Source organism: Cyprinodon variegatus, unplaced genomic scaffold, assembly GCF_000732505.1.
Source record: "Cyprinodon variegatus isolate N-32 unplaced genomic scaffold, C_variegatus-1.0 Scaffold177, whole genome shotgun sequence".
NCBI lineage: Eukaryota > Metazoa > Chordata > Actinopteri > Cyprinodontiformes > Cyprinodontidae > Cyprinodon > Cyprinodon variegatus.
This window is the reverse complement of record NW_015150630.1, coordinates 248796-275194: the sequence shown is the minus strand read 5'-3', so window position 1 is coordinate 275194 and position 26399 is coordinate 248796. Positions and strand designations below refer to the sequence as shown.

Below are 26399 nucleotides of genomic sequence, written 5' to 3'. Positions count from 1 at the left end.
TTGGCTTTATGCACAATTCTTCAGCTGTCGGGGATGTTTATAAGATTTTCTGCAGGAAATTTGACTTCAATTTCACATTATTGATATTTTTTAAAGAATAAAGTACCTTAATTCTTTAAAGTATCTTTGAAGTATCTTCAATCTTTAAAAACATAGCAAGTTGTGCATATTTTTCCCTTTTATTGAAATAAAACGATTTATTTATTTATTTATTTATATTTTTTTATTAGAAGTTGATTTCTGTGTAGGCTGCTAGTTGCCGCTAGATGGTACACTTCCTCCATTATAAAAAAAAAAAAAAAAAAAAAGAAAAATCAAGACCTGACATTTCCAAAGTCTGGAAGATGTTATGTTTTAGACAACACACATAAGTTGCTTTTGTCTTTTTTTTTTTTTATACTTTTTCAAACGGAAATGCAACTATGTTGATCTTAGAAATATCTATAGATTATTGCTGCAGTTGTACAGAAGCTACAGGGTGAAGAAAAGAAAATGTTGCTGGATTTCTTTTCAAGTGTTGTTTTTAGAAGCCAAGTTTATAATAAGTTCACCGTATTTTCAGTAATATTAAAAACATATAAAAACAATAGAAGAAATAAAGTGTGGATATACAGTAAATAATACAGTGCTGAATCAGATTTGTTCTATTTGTCTGTGCACACTTTGGTACTTTTTGGGTTCCTCAGCAGTGCTAGTGTTGCACTGATGCCATTTTCTGGCCCCGATACCCGATATCTGGCTGTGCAGTATCGGCCGATACCGTACCGATATCATCTTTTGAATATGTGTGTGCATATATGAAGAACTGCATTCTACTTGGATGTAAAATAATTGCCATCATGGCTTTGTCAAGCTGCTGCCTACCTTAGTGAAGCAGGAAAAAGACTAATACAAAGTGAATCCAGTAGAACTTTTTATTATCTACCTGGAATGGGTGACAAGAGATGAATAAACTTTTGGCTCTCGAAATGGTATCAGTGTCCTATTTCTTGGTATTTGCCGACACCGATACCACCATTTTAGTGCAATATTGGTATTGGTGCAACACTAAGCAGTACAGTATATAACAGTTAATGAACATGAGATTTACACCCAAGACAATCCTACAATGGCAGAAATAAACGAGTTAAGTATCACTCAATATATAATTTGAAATACAGCTTAAATAGGGATGAGCACACTCTGTGCCCTTTTTGTAGAACAGTGACTAAATAAAGGACATGATTCAATATCACACCCTTGTAGTTATTAGGTCAAGAATGTTTCCATAGTGTTGTTTGCAATTATATTATTCAAATTAACCAGAAGATTAATTTAGGTATTCAAATATTAAGGTGTTTTCTACCAAATCTGCCCTTTACCACAATACTATTCTGTCAGTTTACTGTCACCCAGTCAAGATGGATTTAATATCCAATTATATGAACTGCGTACTATTTAGCTGTAGTCAGTGGAGAATGTTGCAGTGTGATCATCAGTTATCTCAGTCATGCTGAAAAGTTTCTTAACTCAGAACCCATCCAAAGAAATGCCGGTCACCTTACTCTTTTGATTACTCTTCGAATAGAAATGATGGAAATATTTTGTAAAAAGTTATTTTAATTTTCACTCTCATTTTAGTCTTATAAATAATTTTGGGCTAGATAAGGCACCATCTATACCCCAAAAAATAATGGGCTTTTGGAGAATCATGTCGTCCATTTACCTACTCTTGCGGAACTAATTGTAATGGCAATCAAAACACAAACATCTTGATCCAATAATTATTTCACTACATGGCTGTTTTCTGGCATATACTTTGAATTTATAATTTCTGCATTTTAAGTTTGAAACAATCCCACCCTTCAAAACCACTATTCTTTAAAAGCTGCAGTACAGCCTACTGTATGCATTTCATATCCCATCTGTTTGTGAACAAAACATGTCACCCACATACTCTACACCTTATTTTACTATCTAACATGTTCTGACTCAAATTTTCCATTCAAATCCTATTGCCTTAAAGTTATTGTGTTTTTATCATTTCAAAATAGCATAGATATAAAATAATACTTTACTTGTGGGTGGAAAATTAAAGAAATGTTGATGGTATTATAAACGTCCACACAGCATGGTGTAAATTTTCAACAATCCATGCCTGCATACTGATTCTTGAAGATAATTATGTTTAAATGTGCTTAATTTTATTTTATTTTTTCTCATGTAGTTTTTTCTTTGCTCCAGAAGAAGTTGTTTTCCATGCATTTGTTTTTCCTAAACACTACTGGAAAAACACAGATGAAGCTTCTCACTTCAAGTGACTCATTTTCTTTTAGTTTCTCTGCAAGACATGACAGTTAGTACAACAACAGGACCTCCCAGATGTGGAATGCAGCCTTTGATTCACCCCCGCTGTTTATGTCCCAACCTGTCCAAGTGCCCACAGCATGACCGTGCCTTTTATGTACTAATCAGATATTCCAATTTATCTCTTAAGTTCAACTTTTGACATATTGTTTAAGCTTATCATACAGACGAGTTTAGAGAATTACCTATAATTTCCATTGTATGTTGCATAAAAGTCAAAGGGAAAAACAAAAAAACAAAAAAAACAACGGTTATGTTGAATATAATGTCACAGAGTTTAGGTGGAATTTTTCATTTCACTTTGGAATTTATGCATCTTTGTTTTTAGGTATATGGAGAAAACTTTCCATTCATGTTTTAAATCAGCAAAGCTGCTCAATTATGCCCGCAAATAATATGATAATATAAAAAGCACAAACAGCTCTGTTGGAATTAACTTTGTTTTCAAGACCCAACCAGGAAGCCAACAACCTAAAGTACTGTGTGTATAGTTTATTGTACTGCTGCGCCTCCTTCTGGTAAGTTTATGGAAATGCATCAATGTCTGCAAGCAGGTACCAACATAGCTTGCCACTAGAGGCCACCTTATGCATATTACTGTAAAGAAAATCAATTTAAATTGATAAATTATATTTATTTATTAAACACAGTGATGCATCTCAAGTAGCCTACTTATTTCTGCTTACTGGTTCACAGCTAGCATATATTTGTTACTCTTTTATTCTTATAATTGATCAATTTTAGAACGAATAATTAAATATTCTAAGTTTATAACATCATCTTTTGGCCATATTATGGCCTACATTTTACATTTTCTTGATTATAAACATCGTTCCATCTTATAGCATAAGCCATGGACAAAATGATGCGCAGACAGAGTTGAGACTGAGCATACACTGAGGTGTTTAATAAAGTTGACAGTTTATACTGTTTGGGACTTCACAGAAGAACAAATTCTATGAAAGAGTTGTTTACTTCATATTATACAGAATAAGAGAAGAAAAAAAAACAAATTAATTACACATGAAAAAAGCCAATATTTGCACTTTTTGTGTGGAATACAAATTTTGTACAACATCTAGCATAGTTTCATAATTGTTCAATAGAAAGTTCACTTGAATAATTATTGTATGTTTAAAAATAAAATAACACATTCAAGCAAAAAAAAAAAAAAAAAGTTCAATAGAAAGTTCACTTGAATAATTATTGTATGTTTAAAAATAAAATAACACATTCAAGCAAAAAAAAAAAAAAAAAAAAATGCAGATTAACTTAAAATCTATTTCAATTTCAAAACAAATAATTTCATCATTGGCAACAAAGTCCAGCTTGTGCCGCCAAACTGCCTTGAGCGCTCAAGACCGAAAACAGCTTCTTTATTTACGTGAACAATCAACTACAGACACTTACCAAACATTTAGTTCTGTTTATAAAAGCCATGGAGCAAAGCGATGGATTCTTGAACAGCAAGGTAAAGAAACTCCTCTTCAGAGGTTCATCGATAACCCTTTCCTTTCACATTCATCTGTTGTGCACAATTTGGATGAGGAATAACAGAGCAACGTGTATCACTGTGCATTCGCCATGCCTCTTCGTATGTGTGTCTGCTGTGAGGAGAGGCAGATCTGGTCCCACATAAATGATGTTTGCATTGCACTTCCTTAAATGAGTGAGAATAAACGTGGTGCAATTTCTCTTTGGGATAAGGCATTTCCTAACTGTGCATATAGGTAGAGCGACTACAAAATTCCCTGATATGTCATCGAGTGCTAAAAAAATGTGCTCAACTATGAGGCGCTGCTGCCAAGACAGGCTGATGGTTTCTGTTGAAGTCATTCATTATTGCTATTTTCCTCTGCTGTGTTAAACTGGATTACAATATGAATAACTGGAGTCAGTGTGTATAACGTTTTTTGCAAATATAATAAAACTGCAGTTTTTTTCACATTTTGTCACATTAAGTCCACAAACCTTAATGCATTAAACATATATGCGATGTAACAGACCAACAAAGCGGTCTAAAATGTTTTTTTCTCTTTTTTGAAAATTAAAGTATGAAAAGTTTGGCCTCGATTTGTTTTTGTATCTAGAAGTCTCCTTTTAGAGTCCATCTGGGAGTAATTTAGGAGAGCATAGAGCATTAATCAGGGAAGCAGCCTCTCTGAAAGAGGCACAGAGAGCCACAGAGCACTCTCAAAAATGGACTTGTAAAAAAGTCAGTAAGAAAGCCATGAAAAAATTTAATCAGAGTTGTCATTTGTAGTCTGTAGCGATCTGAGTGGAACAACGAAAAAAGGTCGAAGGATGGTGCTCTGGGCAGATAAGATCAAAACGGAAGTTTTGGTCCTCATGCGCCTAATACACCATCATTTGGTTAAAACACATCATTTGCATCGTTATCCAAACGGGATGTGTTTTTTTAGCAGATAAAGGGAAACTGAGTTAGTTCCTCATCTTCTGACAAGATAACTCAAAACATAAAGTCAGGATGCGATGGAATACGAAGGAATGAGAGCTCAGGCTGGTATGGAAACTTCCTGAAACATTTTCTCCAACCTGGCTGAATTTGAGATGTTTGGCAAAACGCTGGTCACTAAATATGAAAAGCCAAAGAGATGCGCCTAAAATGATTTGAGGCTCTAACTGCAGCAAAAGGCAGTTCAACAAATTATTGCACCAGAGAAGAAATTATTTTATTTGATTGTTAAAAAAAGGTGCAATTTGTGTATCCTTTTTCTTCTATTTCAGAGGCGTTGCATTTTGTTGGTTATTCATATACGACCCCAGGAAATTACATTTTGTTTGCTTTGTGGCGGCACCCTGACAAAATGTGAAAAAGTTCAGGCTTTATGAATACCTTTGCAAATCACCATTAAAAAATAAATAAATAAAAATGAGAAGATGGGCCAAACAGATTGATGATCCTAAAATTGTAGTCCAGTAACTTCCAGCTGCGGCACTTTAGAATAGGAGGCTAACAGTCTGACACTCTTTCCCCTGACAGCCTGCAGACTTAGTATGTTTAGTAATGACATCATATATTTCATATTTCATGTGAAGAGGGGTTGACTCTGCATAGATCTAAAATGGTGTAAACTGTGGGAAGGGCGGGGCTGATGGATGCCCTAGGTCATTAACTCACACAAGACAAGTGCCATGGAGAATGCACAGTGAAATCTGTCTCGTACAGCAACATTCTCATACAAATGTGTGCCTCTCAGCAGGAAATGTTGAACTGGTCAGTGTGCTATTATCTGAATTATGGTTTGTGTCTTGTACAATTGAGAATCAAAAAAGCCACAACCCTGTTTTTACTAGTCCTCGTTACAGTGTAATAACACAGGTTTTATGCCATAACAGACTCTATCTTTTCTGGCTTCTAATGTTCATACTACAGGGTTACAGCACTTTCACTAAATGGAGATCAATGTTTGATAAAATCCGCTGAGCCAATCAAATTATTATATTATTATTTACAACCACGTGTGGGTGCCCATAGATGGTTATTTTTGTGTTAAAGTCACCAGCAGCTTCTTCTAGGGGTTTAGTTTCATTAGCTTAAATAACAAAGTTCAGTAGCAGAATGGCTACACAATGAATTATTCTCTGGTGTGTTTGATCCTGGATTTAGGCAGTGGCAATAACTCTAGCACCTTGTGTTGGAGCATAATCAGTAATAAAAACTTCTACTTCCCCTGGGTTTATGGTCATCCTTTAAACAAAACAAAAAAAAAACAATCAAATGGATACAAGTTTGACCTTATCGAGTTCATTTTAAAGTGTATTGAGGGCAAACAAGAATAAACCAACAATTAACCAAAAACATGTCTGAATTTATGCTGAATTGACTCAACAAAATCGTAAATTTTGGACCAGTGACTTTTTTAAGGGTCCACTTACTGTAAACTCAGCTGTAAACCACAAAAATATACTTTCTTGAAAACGGTGTGCTCACCACCCTGGCAATATATATATTAAAGTTGCTATTTACACAACAATGACAAAAGAAAGACAAAACGCTTGGCTCAAAATTTTGACATTGTACAAATAGACTAGCAAATGTCCATGGCTTTTCAATATCTGATTGAAGAATCTGCTTCTTGTGGATGTTTACCACGCAACAAAGCACAATTAAAAATACAAAGTGTGAAAAAAAAAATATATAAAGAAGAAGAGGCAGCGTTTGAGCGAACTGTAAAGAGATTACAGCAACTGTACAAAACAACTAATAAATTCCAGCTTTGGCTTATTTAACCGATGGACTGTTGCTTAAATGTGAACGTGTTGGCTTACTAACCAGCTCAACTGGACAGGTTTGCATTATCTTAACTGTTTATTTATACACCATACTCTTTGAAATTATAAAATTAATTATAATTATTGCAATAAATTCTGAAACTATTTTATTTTTACCTCCCATATTGTTGTTTTAAAGTTCTCTCAGCTTATTAAAGAGCCCTGGATGACTTTGACTCAATGTGCTCTGCATCTATTGATCCTAAGGGTTTAAATAAAACTTGAAAGACCCTGTTTAAATCAAAACCTGTGTGGTTGCAGCGTTGGATTTCAACACAGTTCTTGCAGTGAACATCATATGTAATTAGAGAGTCCTTAGCCTGAAAGCGACACAAATTTCTGGGATTGTTTGCGAACTTGCGAGCACAACAGCAAAACAGCAACTACAAGTAAGTGTCTGACTAGACCAGTGGCTACAATAATCTACCGCCTATTTTATTTTAACAAATTTCTCTCAGCTGCAGACGTCCTCTAAACTGCAGAAAGTACCTGATACACCTGCTTGTACACAAAAATTGTTTAGATTATTTAAACCTCCTGTATCAGTTTGAGAAATGACTTAGATATGCCCTGACATCTTCTAACATTATATCTCAGAATTACAAATTAAGGTGGAGTTGAATCATATTAATATTGACAGCTCTAAGGACCCCTGCTCTGTCTTTTATCCCCATGTCTAATCCCTCCCTTCCTCTATCTGTCTGGCTGGCGACTGCAGACCAGATCAAAGCTCCTTATGTCACCCAAGTGTCCATGCGCAAGCGCTTGACCGAGGGGCTCTCCCTGTCCTCAGAGACAGCAGGGGGTCTTCCAAGTCCAAGCGGAGAATGGAAGTCCGCCCGGTGGTCCTCGCGGTCACTGCCATCGTAGGAGCTGCAGGACGAGCTGAGGCTGTCGGCGGGCGAGCGTCCCAGGACCTCCTGTCGGCTGGATCCTTGCTGCGGCTGCTGCTGCGGGGGGAACCCGGATGGGGTGACCCGCCCGCGGGGCGGAGATATTGGCTCAGACTTGATGTTTATGCTCTGGCTGGTGTTGATAGATAAGTTGGAGCCCTGAGGTAGGTGACTTCCACCACTGCAGCAGAGATAGAAAGAAAATTTGATGTTGAGTTTACAAAAAAAAAAACAAAGTGTTTAAAGGCAGGATGTAAGCGCATGATTCAGCATATCACAGAGCAACGTGGGTGTTGCTTTCATACAAGGGCATCTGTAGAGTGTGCCTTTGTTTGGAACTGTGTTACTCACACCAAAGAATTAAGAGCTGCCTGGCCTAGTTGATGCTGTTGCCATGCAGACATGGAGCCCAGAGAGAGCCCAGGAGAACCGAAGCCCTGCAGGGAGGAGATCTCCGCACTGCTCAGCGAGTACTCTGTAAAAAACAAAAGCATCCACATACACTAAGAACTAACATTTTACATTATATGGCTGTGTGCTGCTGAGAAACAGAGCAAGAACCAGGAATGTAAACTACAAACGGTCCCAGTTAGTGTAGTGATGGGGCAGAAGGTGCATACTCACCAGCAGGATTGTAGGCGGTGGGCATGCCTGAGTAGACCAAGCCCTGTGGGGGTAAGCTGGGGGTGGTAACAGACACAACAGGAGTGGCAAGCGGCTGGGTGGACTGGGAACTGCTTATCCTATGGGTGTTCTGTAAGACACACAGAAAAGCAACACGGAGAAAATAAATGCAACCTGTCTCACAAAATAGTCTTAAAAAACAAAACACTGCGTACCTTTCATTTGATCTAAAATGAAAGGTACCAAACATCTACCACAAGGTGGCAGCAAAGCTAATAAGGCTGATAAGAAAAGTAATGAACAGAATTTTAACACTAAAAACACAAAATCAGCTAGAGTAAAAAAAAAAGAAAGTTTAATTTACTTCATTAAATTGCCTTATAAAGGAAAACTAGTATGTAACCCACACATAACATATCTTAAGGTTTTCTTATTGTTCATATGAATAATTGAGGCTTACAACACACCAAACGTCAACGAGAATTTAGAGAAAATTATGATACTATATGATACTGATACAAACTGGGAATTTGATACAGAAATGTTAGTTTACTGGTTACTATGTCTGTTTATTGTACATGGGCTTCTTATGCATGGATCACTAAAACAGATGAAAAATGGCATAGAGGCGGAACGTCTGAGTGTCTCCTGTGATATTTAAGAAGCCCAGATTGCTTTAACGTTGGCTTCAGCTTGCCTGCATTGATGTCTCTCATGTCTTTCATTGTTCTGTTTACACTAGTGTCTCTATTGTGTTAAGGCTGAGTAGGTTTACCAGGACACCATGAACGTTAAATAAGGGATCAGTACTTCTGGCTGATAATAAAATTAAAATCTCCAAAGAGATTATTAGCAGAGGGAAGCATGAATTACCCTGAACTTTCCTGGTTTTCTGCTGACTTTGGATTTCTTAAAACAAAGCGAACCCACATCAACGGATGGCATGGCCCTCCACATCAAACTGTAAGGGACCGTGGAAATTTCCTACTAGACCTGAAGGAGTTTGCTATCCTTCCCTTCTGTTCTTTCTCCACATCTGGGCCATTTTTCTTCTTAGTCTGGCTTAGATCAGAGGTTATACTACTTCACATTTAAAGCCATCTAAAATCTCCAGTTATTCTTCTTGTTTTTGTATGCTTTCAAACTACATTTTTTTTCTCCCTTAAACTTTCCACTAATGTTTTTGGATACAAAAATCAATGAAGTGTCAGTTGATTTGATGATAACCTTATGGAGGTAAAGTAAGGTAATTTTATTGGTATAGCAGTTTTCATCAGAAATAAAATCCAAAGTGCAGTACATAAAAAAAGGAAAAGAAAGACCATTGAAATGTAAATTGTAGTGGCATAAAAGTTAGAATAGAATAGAAAATTATCCCACAATGGGGAAATTCTGGTGCTTACAGCAGCAAAAAGATTATAGAAAAATTATAGAAAAATATTATTAAATAAAAAAAAAAAAAAATACATTTTTAATAGTTAAAATGATGAGATGGTTATAATATGAATGATCAGAAAAAGGCAAGTTGAACTGCAAACTTAAACTTATGTTTACATAACACAATCAAATTCCACTCTAATAAAATTAATTTTTAATCTTCAAATTTTTTCTCAGGTTTTCAGCAGTTTTAATGTTTTGTGGGACTTTATTACAGATAAGTGAAGTATAAGAAGTAAAAGCTACTCTGGGGATTCAAAGCAGAAGACCTGTGAGGTCTGGCCAATTGATACACTGAGCAATTCTGTAATGTATTTTACTGCTAATCCATTGATTCAGTGATCTATAGACTTACAGAAATATTTTAGTCCATTCTCAGACATACAGAGAGCCAGTTTAAGGACTTTAGAACTGGTGTGATGTGCTCCACTATCTAAGTGTTAGTGAGGTCGCTGGCCGCATCCTCACTACCTTCACTAACACCACTGCAAAAGTAAATTCTACTAAAGATGAATACAGTCATTTGTTTTTCTAGATTCTGCTGAGGTGAAGGTGCCAGTGACTCATCGCCACAATTGTACAAACCAGAAAATAAATGCATTACTTTTGTATTAAAAGCATAAGATTTAAGCCACAGATTCAAGTCCTCCTAAAATGATTCTAATACGTAAAATTAGGAGGGAAACACTAATGTATATATAGTATACATAGGTAATAAGTGGGAAAGAGTACACCCATAAGATCCACTCTAAGACATTCTGTCAGATAAACATTCAGTTCAATAACAGAGTGAGACAACAGATCGCTTTTACACTCACATAGCACCCGAATGAGATATTGCAAGAGGATAACGCAAATGACACATTTCAATTCCCAGAGTGACGCACAGAAAAGCTATGGTGGTTTTTTTGGTGTAGTGGCTGGCATGCATCCACACAAACACACCTACACAGCGTGGTACGGTCAAGCAGTGAGCTTTGCTGTGAGCTTCAAAATGCACACGGAGGCTAATAATCAAAAGCAGACAGACAGAAGTTTTTAAAACAATACTGCGACAAGCCCTCCGTAAGTAATAAAACAAACATGTGTGCAGCTGCCAATACTTGTGTTCATAGCTGAATTGCATCATAAAGTTGATGGTTTCCTTGAATTGTTCCAACGCTATCCGGCCAGATGACTTCACCAAACCCCAAGTATCTCACACTATGATTTCATTTTGAATGACGTAATCCCCTCTCCCTCAGTAAAAAAAGAATATATGATTTCTGTTTGTTCTTCAATTGTTACTGAGACTCCGGGTGATTAACATTTAAATGCTTGGAATAGAGGAGCCAATTTAAAAGCCCAAGACAGTCTTTACAGGCCAAACTTAATGCATGCAATGAAAAATGCTGTTGTTTTTGAAAAATCCTCTTAAGGAAAACTGTCTTCTCTTTGAACCTGGCTTTAATTCACCATCTGTGATTACTCAAAGCGTGTTAACATTTCAGCCATTTGCCCAGGCGTTTGTCAAACTCACCAAATCCATTTCCTCCTCCTCCAACTGCCCTCGACAGAAGGAAAGAAGAGAATTACGGAGCAAAGTGCTCATGGTGGGGGGGGGTTCACCATCAGAATTTTATAGTAAAAGGGAAATAAATGAAAGTAAGACTGCTAAACAGTTCTACCATCAATTTAAAATCTTAATCTTTATGAGCATTTATAAACAGTTCTGACAATGACCAAATCCTCAATCAGACTATCTGTGTAACTTGTAACTGATAGGGGATATAGACTGAAACTGTTCTCAAACCCTGACAGTAGCTCATAATCATCATAATCTAAAGATAAAGTTTCTTTCCTGTTCACCAACAATCCTCCCTGAGCCTGAAAGGAGAAACAAGAAGCCCATCTTCCATCTTTCCTTTGCTGTGGGACACACTGTGAGCAGGCAAGGGTTCCTAATACTCCTCCTCAATCAATAGCTGTGGGAAGACACGACAAGGGCGACAAGATATTATCTGGCTCACACCCTGGGCCCCTGATTAAGTCTTCATCTACACTCTGTCACACTGAGATGTGATTAATTTAATACCATTATGGCCTAATGACAGGCTGTCTGCAGACCTGCCAGGGCAGGCACCTTCCATCGTCTCTGCAGCTCAGGCAAGAATGAAGCAACCTGCAGCCCATCCTGAACCTGTTTCAGACCACCAACAGCACATCCTGTCTGCTCCTGATGCATCTAAGCCAACATACCTCACCTCAAGAACAACAAATTTAATTTAAAAAATGCCTTATAGTAGGAGAGCTCCTTTTGAATAAATGGAAGCTTAATGAAGAGTTTCATTGACAAACAATTCCAAAACCTCAGCAACATTTTTACACAGATCCTGCAAAGGACTTCTGAATGATGCTGCCTCGTTTCCCTGGTCTGTCAATCTTTGTGTTTTTTTCTATTCATATATTTCTTATAGCTGTACTCTGATTATACCTTCTCCCGACCTTGCATTATCTTTATTGTAGGTCTTGTTCATCAATCTTTAAGATAAAATAAAAAAAACATTTACAGAAATGCTGCATAAAAAGATCCTTCCATTCCCACCTAATAAATATGCTAAATATTTCCATTTGCAGAATATTTCATGTGCATTAAAGAAGTACCCTAAAGTTTTTCCCTAAGCTCATATGTTACAAAAAATGCAAAAACAACATTGCTGTAGTATGCAACTTCACTGCAGATAAACAAAGACATGAATGAGGTAATCCATGCAATGCTGAGGTGATTGTCAAAGACGTGTGCAGGCAAATCCAGCACCACTTTTTACTATGAAAGTTCTCATAATGCCTCTCAGGTCCTCAGGCTGATTAAACTGGTGTGCAGTGGTGTGCTCTTTACTCACCAGCGGGGGCATCATCCCCTTGCTCGATGGAGGGATGACAACCCTCAGGTCTGGCTTGCGGTTCCCCATTCCTAAGTTCCCCCCAGGAGGCGGCGGAGACTTAGTAGGCATGACTTTACCCAGGCCGTTGCCACTGGGTGTGCTGAGGATGCTCGGCGAGCCCCTGGGGTTAACGAAGCCGTTCCCTGCAGAGACACACAGAAAAGGAAACGCATCATCAAACCAGGGCACCATGACTGACAACACTCCCGGCCATCAGAGAGACCTCTCATGCCGTCTTGTTCCGCAGCTCGCGTGCAGCACGCAGTGTTAAGTGTTTCCAACCCTCTGGGAAGTTTTAATCGACTAGGATAATTATCTTGCACATTTACAAAAATAAAACGTCCATTTCAAAATTGATGAGCCTTTAATTTTTTATTGTGAATGATTACATTAAAGGCAAGACTATGCATCTTGGGGATGAGGCGCAGTTCATTGGCAAATGTACTGTGACCACTTAAAAGAAAGAAAAAATTATTACAGTTGAGGAAATGTTCTGCTATGTTAGTTTGTCAAGCAGAAAACAGAAAAGTGCAAGAGTTTGGTCTCAACAGTCACACCTTGGTAACTGTAGTCATTAGTCATTTCCTTTATCATTATTCTTATTTTTATAACACAACAAACATGAATCCAAGCAGGTTATTTTCAAAATTAGTAACCCAACTACTACAACTTCAAAAAGGATAAATCTCATCAATGGATTAGGACAGATTAGTAAAATTAGGAAAAATAAAAATTAAGAAATATTCTTTGCTGGAGTTTAAGTTGTTAGGAGTTCTCTCTCATGGCATGAGCTGCATTAGTACAGATTAGCACACATTTAACAAAAGCAGAAAACAGACTTGCTTTGAAGATCCACTTCGAGTTTGTCTGTTACAAGGACTCATTGTCCAACCGTGATAAATTGCAGCTGCCTGCAAGTGTCTGCATCTGCTTAGTTTACAAACTGTTGACATGTTTTAACACGTCTTGTAAAAAATAGAAGAGATAGTTCCTGTTTTTGCAAACCTACAATATTTTTGTTGCTTTTTTTTTCATCAGCACTGTATTGTATGACTCATCTGCACAAGGTCTGCAGCACTTTAATAAAACCTAGGCCCTCAATTGTTGGAAGACCAAAATGGCACAAGAGAACAAGTAATACTTTGAGTGCACTTGAATTTTAAAAGGATTGTGCTTTTAATGCACATTTGATTGGAATTTAAAAACTTAGTTTTATATCTGACAATTATGAGGATAAAAAGAATTCATGTTATCTCCCAAAACATCAACAGATCAGTAACACTTTAACAAGTTGCTGACTTGTCCATTGTCTTTAGCCGACAGAAACACAAAGTGTGTACATGACTAGGTGGCTCGGGGGTAAAAAAACATAATGGAACAATAGCCCTCACTGAATGCAGATAAGGCTAGCAACAATTCATGGCCAAATAAACACTTATGGAGCCTACAATAGTATCTCACAGCTGAATCAACAGTGTGTACAAGCAGCTATCGCCATCAGCTCTGGCTTTGATCACACACAAGGCTTGGCTGCCGCTGCAAGAAAACAGTGTTTACAGAATTAGCAGGGTAAATGTCCAATGCTCCAAAAATAGCAAGTCTGATTAAAAACAGCCAGGATGTCATTTTGTGGGAATGAGAAGTTAGAGCAAATAGGATTTCATGTTAAGGAATAGAAGGCAATGTGGCAATTTGGCACATAAAGAGCAATCTGAAAACAAGCAGCAAGCTGGTGTTTAACTCTGGCAGAAGTCTGAAGTGAACATTAAACATGAAGTTGTTTTTGAGAGAAAACAGGACAACAGGGATGACAAATTGGCTGTTTTCACTACAGACATTTTGACTTACAGGAGGAGGGAGCCAACATCCCTGTCATTACTGGATTGTTTGTTTTAGCTCCGGAACCACATTGTTGTTGTGATTTGTAACAGCACTCCCTATATTGTAAATGCTGCATGCTCAGAAGGCCAGCTTACTGGAGTCTCTTTTTACATTGTATCGCAAACGTATTCAAACTAAAACTCTTGCACATATAAGAATATGGCCTTAAAACCACTACTTTGGTTTATTTTACTGGGATGTATTTGTCAGACCTACACAGAGTAGCCCATAGTTATGATTAATGATGAATTTAAGAACTGGGGTGCATTTATATTCAGTCCTCTTAACTTAGTTACCCCTCTATATAATCTAGTGCAGTACAATATATTCTTGAGCCAACTAATTCTTTAATATAAATACTTTAGCTGTTCTGTGCAGGCCAGAACACAAGTGAACAAAAAGCCCCATGAAGACCAAGCAACACACCTCATGATTTTGCATGAGGTTGTGTTTTCACAGACAGTAGAGTAGATCTAGGTTAAAAAACAACTTCAAAAGCTTTGAAGATCTCACTGAGCACAGCTCGGCCAACTGAAAAGGGGAAAGAGTGCAGAAAGGGCCTGAGAAGCCAAAAGGCTCAGGGTAACTGTGGAGGAAAAAAGCCAAAAGAACTCTTGTATGAATTTTGCCAAAGGTCATGCAGTATGGGGGAAAGGTTTTCAACTCTGGTTCTCAGGGTCCCTTGTCTAGCTTCTTTTTGTTTTTTACCTACCTCCGCACACCTGACTTAAATAAATGAGTGATTAAAAGACCTCTGCAACCCTCGGAGGCTGTTGAGAAGGAAATACAATAATATCAGTCAGGTGTGTTGAAGTAGAGATACAGCTGAAACATACAGGGCAGTGGGCACAGATGACCAGGGTTGAAGCCCTTGGATATGGGAGACACAGCAAAAAAAAAAGGAAAATGCTGATCTGTTGAGTTGAGACAAAAATGTAAATGTACCTGCTAATTGCTAAATGTTCTATCTTGGTAAAATGCCGCATCCCCCTCACAGCATCAAAGCAGTAAAACATGGTGGTGGGGCCATCATATAGTACTATGGGAAAGATTTTTCTCAATGGAGACAAAAATTCTAGGAAAAATTTAAAGTATTGGGCAAAGGTGTCAGTCACTATATGGCAGAGTGATACCTCAAAACAATATACATATGCTACATATATATATATATATCCCCTTTAAATCTATAAACTTTAATCATATGCAGCACAGGATACCCACAATAACTCCCTTGTTCTGCTTATATGTCTGTGATTCTGTGGGTTTCATTTTGCCCAACTGATGTAATTGCTCCAAAACAATATCTGACCAAAACATCAGCATAAGTACCATGGCTGCTGTTTTTGTTATTGCAGTTTTACTAGTCATGCAACCCCAGGATCAATTATCATCTCAGTCAATGTGGATGTTTTTCTTTTTCTGCACTGACAGACAGAGGAGAGTGTATTACTCTGTCATCTGTTAGTTAATCGAAAGGCAAACATAGAAAATCTGCATTGCTTTCACTGATTGATTTAGGTTTGAATTCATCCGCTGGACTTTCTCATCTGACAAATGTCCCTGAGAAGTCTGATGATGACTGAATGAAACGATTAGCCAGCATGAAAAAAAATGTACTTGACCTAAAAAGTTAATTTAAAGCCAAGGCACCAACTGCAATCTAAGACACTGCCTTAATTGATGACTGAGGGCTGTTTCTAACATCTGTCCTCATGCTATATTCAGACTTTCTGGCCCTTTACTGTAAGTCCTCTGCTACCTAAACCTGTCCACACTGAAGGATGCTTGGTTTATGATGGTCACCCTAAATTATTAACATAGTGTGGAAAACTGGGGGCATTACATAAGGCCTTGTGTTTACAACTGAAGCCTTCCATTTTTCTTTTCACGATCAGGGAAAAAGAACAGGGTGAGTTATTGTTCGCAGCATCCCACGTGTACGTATGTGTGAATGAGAACAAATAATGGGAGCCAATCAAGGACAACAAAAAGCGGCTTTCAACTAATATAAACCGTGTACTGATCTTTTGTTGGATCTCAGAGGAATAAGTGTGGGGGTAAAAAATAATTGCATCTACCATAAGGATTTAAAATATTTTGCTCATCCAACTAATCTTGGGCAAATATATCAAAACGTACTGAGGAAGAAAATAAATATCCTAAAATGAAGCTTTCACTAAACAGACCCAATTTCACTGCTGCACTACTCCATTAGGTTTAGTTCAGAACCCCTTTCTGTAGTTCACATTTTCTCATGATACAAACAAGAACTCTAACCAAGCGATGCATAAATTCAATGGAGGGTGGAGGAAATGTAGTTTTCCTTTGTCTTAAGGTCCAATTAAGCCCCTCGTAAGGGTTAGTGGAACCAATTTTTATTGAAAGTTCTGCTGCAAATCTTTTAAGGATCTCCTGAAACCATTCTGCATGTCTTCAAACTATTTTTTCACCTATTTCTTTTGCAAAATAGCTCTAGCTCAAATAGCTAGGATTTTATTTCTCTTTCTTTTAAGTAAATAAAGGGGAACAGATTTTACAGCAAATTAAGTGTAACTCATGTTCAGCAGACACAGCTCCAGGTATTTCAGAGCCTCTCATTGCTTCATTCCTCTCTTATGGCACATTAACACCAAATGCATTTCAAGGACACACAAAAAGTGTCCAACACCTCAACTTGGACACTTGTGCACATAAGTTGTAAGTGGTTAGAAACCCTTCTGATGCAGTCCTGAAGGAAGAATCCTGTTTTTCCTTTTTTTTTTCTCTTTCCTTGGCTATTTTTTTTTTTTTTTGTGTACAATGGCAAATTTGATCAACAGTGGCTTAGCTGTATTAACTTTGATGACAGTGGGAAAAAGTACTTAGGATTTAGTCAGTAAATCAGAGTTATGATCCTGCTTTTAAATATTGTGGTATTGTTTCAGGTGGCAGAACCCCAGCATGAAGACCCATGACCGCACCAGTAATCTCATTGACGATCCCTTAAACTGACCAGAATGTCAGGGATTTTCTGTTACTGGCAGAAAGTTAACATAAAGCATTTTTTGAGGTTGAGGTAAAAACTGCAAGTACCAGAATATAAAATAGAATATTCTATGCCAGCGGGTTTTGAGATTTTTTGTTAGTGTATGTAATAAACAACTTTTTAGTAACACAATATTTCAGCGGAGTACTAATGATGACCAGAGCACTCTTTTTTTTCCTGGTACATAAAAAAATAATTCACCTGGCTTTTCTGTAATCTCAGTACCATTTAACTCCTTTGTATTTTTACATTTTTATAGTTTCATGCTGACAGCTCAGTAGGAGGAGAGATCACAGCTTGGATGAAGTGTCTGTTTCTATAAGCTAATTGACTGAATCAGTGCAAAACTTCAGATTTCCAACACTAGCTTCTGCAGCTTTGGATGAGCTTGTCGCTTCAATGCTCAAAACGCACCGTAGGACCTCTTGACACCACGTAGTGTGCACCCACCATAAACTCTGCATGTAAACCAGGCACCTCTTGCATTCAAAACATGTTCAGTATTGCCCCATTTACATTAGCCCTCTGAAACCAACCTGTGCCATGTTCGGACTGAGCTTAGATCAGTTAACCGTGCCGAGCTTGGTTCTTAAATCATTTGCACATCATGCTAGCACGGTTCCTCGCCTCCTATCGGTGGTCCACGATACTAGAGCTCTCAAGGCAGGAATTGCGCAAACAAAAATGGCAGCGCACATGACATTCAGGAACTTATGATTGTTTATATAAGTGATATTTGATTGTTTGCGGAATGTCAGGCAAAGAAGGAATCATCTCAATCTCGGCGTGATCCCAGGTTGCACTACTCTCTTTTGATGCCATTTATTGTTAATAAGCTGAGGAGAAGTTTGTGTTGTGAACAGGTGAAGAGATCAAAGCCGGACGCCGGAAATGAGTCAGCTGACAGTAAATAGAAGATGACGCAGTCTGCTCTTGAGCTATTTGCTATCAGGAACCGAGCCACAACTGAACCATGTCAAGCCCTGCTGTGGAACTAGTACTAGATATAGTGCAGTTCAGTTGTGTTTGGCACAGTCCAGTTCAGTTTTATTCCATTTACACTCAACAGTTATCCCGGCTTACCGTCCCTGGACCACTCTCGGCACGGTTTTAAAAGGGTAGTGTAAACGGGTATACAATTGCACCCTAAAGACATGATGCAACCATGTTTAAACATAGGGGCGTTGTGTTCCAAATGAGTTAAGGCGTAGATTTCTTGCCATAGACGATATTTTCCACGTGGACCAAAAAGTAAAATTTTTGTCTCATGTATGGATCAATGCATGAAGCATGACTAGTAATTGAGGTTTACAAGTTCAAACGGTTTGAGTTCTGTTGCACCTAACACTTTTTGTGACAGCCATTGAAAACTGTTTATAAAAAATATAACATATAAACATTGATGTTCGTGTGGTTAAAGTAACACACTACAAGAATGTTCCATGGCTATGAGTACTTATAGTGCAGAAAATAGGAAATATGATTCTCTACTTTAAAAGCATATTCTTCCAGGTCAGATAATAAGTTAAGCTAAAATACATGTTGCATGGTGTTTTAATCTCCCAACTTCCCTACAGCTTTCAAACGTCACAAGGACCATTGGATGCAATTAACTGGATTCGTACAAGTTGCAGACTTGGAGTGTGCACGGTTGTATTAAAAAAGTTTAAAAATAACTTCAAAGAAAAGTAGTTGTGTTTTTAAAGGTGCTGATGAGCCATTATCTCAGCCACAGACAAGGACAACAGATGGCCTATTTGAGAAAAAAAACAGCAGCAGCCAATGAATGTGGCCAATGGTGCTCACAGTGGCACTATACAAGCACATATGAGACAGAACACTTGAAAACATAGCAAACAAACAGGAAATTAGAATAGTAGTTATAGAACTAGACGTGTTCCTGAGCATTGTCCTCTGTCATTTGTGACACCATCTAAATAGAAAAGAGATATCACATGATTCATCTTCCATCTGTCCCCTTTGAATGCCTTAACAGCGCTCATGACTGTGGCTCATGAAAAATCATAAGTATGTCAGGAAGGGTCATCTGACATGGGGGCCTGAGAGGCTTGTTCTGTTTGTGGCCTCGGCTCCTCTGCAAACACAGTACAAGCAACAGCTGCAACATGTTTGTACTTTGCCTAATGGTGACTACAACACCCCCCTCGGTAGGGATGAGGTCTCGACCCAGATAAGGAATCAAAACCTGCCGCCCATTTGATCATCTTCACTTACTGAAACGTTTAGAATAAAATAGCTCCAAAGAAAGACATCAACGTCATGCTGTTCTGTGAAGATATTTTGCATTTGACCGGTAATCCCACTGAGTCATAAAGAAAGAGTTAAACTCCACCTGCCTGCACAACTCACTGAACACATTTCAGCCATGACAGCCTGTCCGGTCATTGTGTACTAAGGACTTAGTGGGATGACATGGCCTGAATAGCTGCAGGGTTATGCTGCTCTAGGCATCTTAGCCATCCTCCCCGGCCTTATAAGGGCAGAGAGGGGGAAGCTGTGGGAAAACAGATGCACCTGTTAATAGGTCTCATTACAATGTCAGTGGACAGCTAATGACCTGCCTTAAAACATTTTTCAGCACAGAGAAGGAAAAAAAATAAGTGTGTGGATTTTATTTTTTTATTTAAATTAGATTTACTTTTTCATGCAGCAAAATTAGTATCTGACCAACTCACAATCCATGAGAGGTGGTTAGAAGGGTTTTGAAGCCATTTTTTTTTTTATTATTTAAAGGCATCTACCCAACCCATGTGCTAAGCAGGAGGCCTACCGGGCACAGCAACAGAGGGCTAATGAATCTCTCCAGGAGGACTTACCCGCTGGGCTGGAGCCCGCACCACTTGGCACTGAAAGGTCTGTGGTATCCAGCATGCCACCTAATGAGATGCACAGAGTGGATATGATTAACCATCTGCATCCTTTCTACAAGCGAGCAGAGCATGTGATGGAGATGCCAGACCAGACGTCAGAATGTCAAGCAATCTTATCCTCACAGAACATGAAAGTCTGCCTTGTTTCCTCTTGGTAGGGGAAGATTTTTAGAATAGATGTTGATGGAGAGCTAAATCAGCATGTTGTTTTTTTGTGAGTGTTAGCATGCTTATAGGAACTGAGCTAATGATCGTAGCATTACAGTTGGCGTCAGATCTTCATCAAGCAATTATGCATGCTCTCGGAAAGCAAGCTTTATATAATCTGACATACACCTTGAGCAGAGCATTTTTAAAGAAGAGCATTAAGGAAGCAAAAACAATACAGCACTGTGCAAATGGGATGATAGTGTAAAAGATATAAATCTACTTTTCTCTTACTACCACTTAGAGTAGCTTTTAGCTTCAACAAAAGGGTCTAAATAACTCAGATTTATACTAAACAAGAACAATAAAAGAATTAACAACCAAAGGTAGAGTAAGATATTGGCTTCTTACAACATTCTAAAGATACCTCACTGCAAAATGCCTGAACATCTCTAAACGGGATGCACTGTAGGTGTGCAAAACTACCAAAGAATTTTATTTTTGAAACAAGTTGGTGTTACACAAAATGAGAAACTAGATGACAAAGATAAAAGAATGAAAGAGGTAAAAAAAAAAAAAAAAAAAGCAGCCGTTTAGTACATACCATTTGCTAGAAGTTCTAATGTGTGGTTAAAGCTCTTTTAGGAAGCTGGTTTCATGCATCCCCACTTTGCTCAGAGCAAAGAAATCCTACAAGAACCATTTTGATGGATTGAGTCAGATCGGTTATGCAAGAAGAGGTACATCTGACATGGTTTTGTTTTTTTTCAACAAGCTGATATAAGAGAAGGTGTGATGATGACATTTTTAGTGGGTGCGAAGACATTCTACAGTCGCTAGTTAAAAGTGTTAGTGTGAGACTACCTTGCATTAAGTCCCCCATAATCAATGCCATTTGGGGCAATAATGAGAAATGCCTCTTTTTATTCTTTGAAATGAAGATCTACATCCGAAGATCGGGAAATATTTTTTTATAATTCTGAAGCAAAAATTAAAAAAATTGCTAGAAAAACTTCAAATAGGTAAACCTCACTAATTAACAAAGTGTTATAGGAGTAGCCATTCAAAATTTCCCCACTTTGATGGGTCCTTGGTTGGTCCTTGGCTGGTCCCCTACAATTCCTTTTTTAAACATGAATCTTTGTACTAAAATATTCTTTCTGTCACGATTTGTGGACATTAAGATCTAAAGAGAAGCACCATCTCCTGGTCAGACCCTGTAATTCAGTGAAAGGGTGGAGTCAGAATAGAAAACATATGTACGCCCAGGAGAAGGAGCGGGTCACTCCAGTGGCTGGAAGTTGGGGGGCATTTTGCTGGGAGTTGCAGGGAAGTGGGCTGCCATTTGGCTGCTGTTTGACTGGGAAGGACCATTTTGAATGGCTGCTACTGTATGTTATTATTGACAATCTGAGAATGAAGAAAATATTATACAATCACATTCACTTTCTCCCCAGGCTTTCAGCATTTGTGTCCCTAAATTAAGAAAACTATAAACCCAGTACCCACACTTTGTTACTGATAGCTCTCGAGTAAAAACTAGAAGACAAATGAACCAAGCACCAAACACTTTAAACATCTGTAAGAACTTAATCCACCGATAGAGAAACAAAGCTTTATTTCGTGTTCACTAACCTGCACTGCCTGCACTGGTGGGCCTCTGCGATCCTCCACCAGAGCCAACATTCCTGTGCAGGGAGGCCTGCGGAGGGGACAGCATCCCGCTGTCATTCAGTGAGGCCGTGGCTGCTGCCAGGGCCTGGCTACCCAGATTCCCTCCCGCCTGGTACATAGCGTTAGGATTGGACACGGGCACCGCCACATGCATGGAGAAGTTCTGCTGAGGCAACGCCGTGGGCTGGAGAAAGGAGACACACAGATAAATATTTACACACAGCACACTCCGAATCCAAGTTCTGATATGTGGCTGAACGTCGGTTGTCATAGGAACATTAACAGACAGCTCCTGCAAAGAGGGGGGCTTGAAAAGTGTAAGAAATGTACAAAATGATAAGACGATTAAAAAAATGACTAAAATAAATGAGCTACATTCAAATCTTTACAATCCTCTGCACAAACATTGAGTCTATAATATCAAGTAAACAGGTGCAGCACAACAAATAACAATATCATATTACATTTAACTGGTTCCACATAAAGTTTTATGACAGAATGATATACGGTAATCCAAGTGTGTATTTTTAATCGCCTTGTTGATTATGATTTCTATCTAGTGAAAACCCCAAAAATAGTTTCTTAGAAAATCAGAATGAAAAAAGAAAAAATATCAGCCTACTTTAAAGCATGTCTATGTCCTGCAGTGCATGTGTCCTATACTTTGCTGGAGCTCGTTTTGCATAGATTACCACATTAATGTGACAAGGGATGAAAAGTGATCAGTCTGTGGCTCTTCAAACTGGTAAAGAAAACTAGTTTCCTTTAAAAGTGGCCTTTGGCTCGTCTACATGGATGAGTCTGGTGTTCGTCATCCTCCTCTTGACAGTCCTGCTTTGATTCTCTTGATAAATCCCAGCTGACCAATGACAGTAAATGACGTGGTTCCTCAGAACCTCTCTCGATGTGGAAACCTCACATTCAACTTCCCTCTTGCTAATCTCACCTCAACTTTTGAATAGATATTACTTGAAAATCCTCCTAAAACTGTGTTTTTTCTTGTATGTGCTTCTTTTATGACCACATGGTTTGCTTACTCCCAAAAGTTCCATTCATATGCTTTGCAACTGAAGTTTGCAAGACCTTTTTTTCATTAGATCTCTATGATTATATACGTTTTTAGCTTTTAATTAATATTAATATTTAACGAAACTCCTTGGAATATATAACATCCTTCTGTTTTTGAATAGCTCCATAAAATATGTGAGTTTATCTTTATACTGGATACAGAAATAAAGTCACCGTTTCACGACCCTCTGATTTTTAGAGATGTGAATGCATACGTGTACAACAACAATCATCTGTTAAACACAGATACACTTTCAAAAGTCCACGATATACACAAAAAACAGACAACAAAACAAAATACAAAAACAAGGTCATGCATACTGTGACGACAGTGGCATTGCAGCAATCAGCACTTCAGAGGTAATCCTCACCTTAAAAAAAAAAAAAAAAGATACTGACAGTAACGAATTGTTTCGGTTTTTTATTTTTTATTTTTTTTATTTATTTTTTTTTATAACAAAACAGAGAGTATTACTAAAGATTAAACACTCCAACAACCTCGACTCGTTGCATTTATTTCCAAAGTGCTGACTTTGCAAAGCCTTAATTGTAAAAACAACAGGTGCATTTCATTGCAGTATCATCCAATAAGCTGGGTGGTGCGGACATTAGTTTGTTAATGGCAAAGTCAGGGTCTTTTAATAAAGGGAAATGGAAAGAATTAAATGACCGTTTAGTGAGAAAGTATGTGTTCTTGCACAAGGGTAACAACATTGTTAAGGAAATCTAATAAATATTATCTTTTAGTGTTGGTTTGTAAAATTGTTTTGTATTTTTATCCAGCATACCATTGAATATTACAACAGGACGCATACAATTAATCAATGCCAGAGCTACTGCAAGTGTTTGAGATATATAACTTGAATGAAAGTATTTATATCATTTTTATTTGTTAAAATAGTTAGTCCTCTTGAATTTATAGTAACCATCCCCGTGATAAAAGGGTGCAATGTTTTAGCAGAAGCATGCAACATTTCATCTGTTAATGAAATGCAATCTTGTAAGGGTGTGTCAAAATATAAGCTGCAAAATAAATCAACTGAAGAAACGAATGCAAACCCTGTTAAGGGTATTAGTCTAAAAGAAGTGTAGTTCTGACACAAGTTGACTAGAGAGCAACAAAAAGTAAAATTAATAAAAAAGAGAGAATCCTTGTGTGCCACAAAGCCAAGCAAGAACGTTGCATTTACAGTACTTACGATTTTATGATTTCTCATCATATTATCAAACTCCTCATTAATTTTTTTATATTTTTCTTCTGTGTGAGGAGTGAGGACATATGAGGCATCGGGGTCCGGGCTATCACAACCTCTGTGTTCTTTCTTGTTTAGCGCCTGTGGTGAACATCAACATAAAGACAAAAAATCAACACAAAACAGCAGGAGACAAAAGGAAGTACTTACACCACAGCGCTTGTACATTAAATCACTGTCTTCGCTTAGTTTGCCGAAATGGTCATCCATGAGGGGGCTGTGCCCGAAACAGTCATCAGGATCGGGACTAGCACAGTCATTATGGCCTTTGTTTCTCAATTTCTGAAATGAAATTGCACAGTTGAACAGACAGGGTATGCAAAACGTTTTGTTGTTGATTTTTCTTTTCTTTCTGTTTCTCAGTTACTGCGCAGTCCATAAAGAAATACATCCTCAAAAAGAGGTCTAATCTGAGTGGAAATAAATTCTGTAGGCAGACAAACATACAGTGAGAGTCATGAAGCACAAGTCGTGCAGCAGATGGTGCAACTCCCACAGAGGCCTTATTTATCAGCATTATTAAGCCAGTTTGGTGTGCACGAATATGTAGACTTAAATGTTAAATCACACGAGAACTGAGCCATTGTCTTGAATTATGGTTTTAACAGCTGAGGTTTGCACACAAATATGGTTTTGTATAGTTTTTTTTCAGCTTGTTGTAAGTCGGACTTGATCATTCTCACTTCTGAAACCACACGGCACTTCTGTACAATTCAACACTTCAGCTAAAGTGTTTTTTTGCTGCTGAAAACACAGATCTCTACCACAGGACTGATAGGTTTCTAGATGAATATTGGACACCTTCATAAAAGGTCTAATGAAAATATTCAAACCCCTGAAACCTTTTTGACCTTTTCATCATATCAAATCAAAAACAAGAGAAGAAAAACACTCAATATGTACTAATACATCATTTTCTAAAAGTCTCCCCAAGATAAAAAAAAAAAAAAGAAATGGTCCTACTGCAGATTCAGTGCGAGTTCTCTGTGCAAAACTTGCAGACAAACTATATCTCAATCAGAGCAAACATTTTTGCCCATTCTTTTTTTTCTAAATAGGTCTATCAAACATCACTGCCCTTGTGGTTTTAATGGGTTTATTAAATTGGCATGGCAGTACTATATCGACTAAAGGACAGCCATCCAACCTCAAAAGATAGCATACAGACAGTAGCTAAAATGGCAGCAAAACAGGAAATCATTATGATGTACAATTGTAGAGAGAGACATAATAAAGTTCACAGAGTGGTCCGATCTCTATTGAACATTTTGGATGGATGGAGAAGTTGTGAAATGTATTCAATACTTCTCATAACCTCTGGCAAGGAGGTTAAGTTTTTAGTTGAGGGTGTCTGTGTGTGTATTTGTTCGTCTCTCTGGAGGTCTGTGTAAAGGAAAGTTTTTAAAAGTTACGAACAAATTATAATGAAATTGTTTACCAAACTTGCACCTCAGCCCATGGACAATCAACTAAATGTGATGACCCACATCATCATCTGGATGCAGGATTGTTTTTAAAAATTTTTCACATTATTTAGCGGAACAAGCAGTTCCCTTCTAAACCAGAGGGTGGCATCGGTGACTATTGCCAGCTTCAGCATCGGACTGAAAAAAGTCTTATAGTATTATACTGAAGACAAAAACGCAGAATTAAGAGGGTGAGAGCAGATCAAACACCAGAGGCTGCAGAGATGCTGTGCCTTATTTAGAAACCTATGACAGGATTTTAAGAAAAATGTTTCCAAAGGTGCAGCTCATGCTAAAAGAAAAATGTGTTATAATTTGGTAATGATCCAGATCATGTGTGAGTTTTAGCTATAGGTGTCAATCATGATATGGGGCAAAATTTGCTGCTTGGCAGAGATCTGTGTTCTGCAAGTGCTTTTGTAGTCTTTTAATGGTTCTTTTAATGAGTTATACTACCTCACACTGCTTGCATGG

The 26399-nt window shown here is 37.9% G+C and overlaps 1 protein-coding gene across 8 annotated transcripts in view; it reads right to left on the bottom strand.

The window, feature by feature from the left end:
• Positions 1-4390: 4390 nt before the first annotated feature.
• Positions 4391-26399, bottom strand: part of mef2a (myocyte enhancer factor 2A) — a 90073-nt gene continuing 68064 nt past the window's right edge. For 3 of the 8 annotated variants that reach the window (XM_015378712.1, XM_015378710.1, XM_015378711.1), the window contains exons 4-11: positions 24610-24741; positions 24406-24540; positions 22100-22322; positions 20264-20323; positions 12479-12663; positions 8160-8289; positions 7887-8010; positions 4391-7716 (exon numbers count right to left, since the gene is read on the bottom strand). In XM_015378712.1, the coding sequence (XP_015234198.1) occupies positions 7377-7716; positions 7887-8010; positions 8160-8289; positions 12479-12663; positions 20264-20323; positions 22100-22322; positions 24406-24540; positions 24610-24741 (1329 nt within the window). In that variant the 3' untranslated portion in view covers positions 4391-7376. The remainder of the gene's footprint in view (positions 7717-7886; positions 8011-8159; positions 8290-12478; positions 12664-20263; positions 20324-22099; positions 22323-24405; positions 24541-24609; positions 24742-26399) is intronic. The other 5 variants (XM_015378713.1, XM_015378715.1, XM_015378714.1 and 2 more) reach the window with 5 other exon arrangements.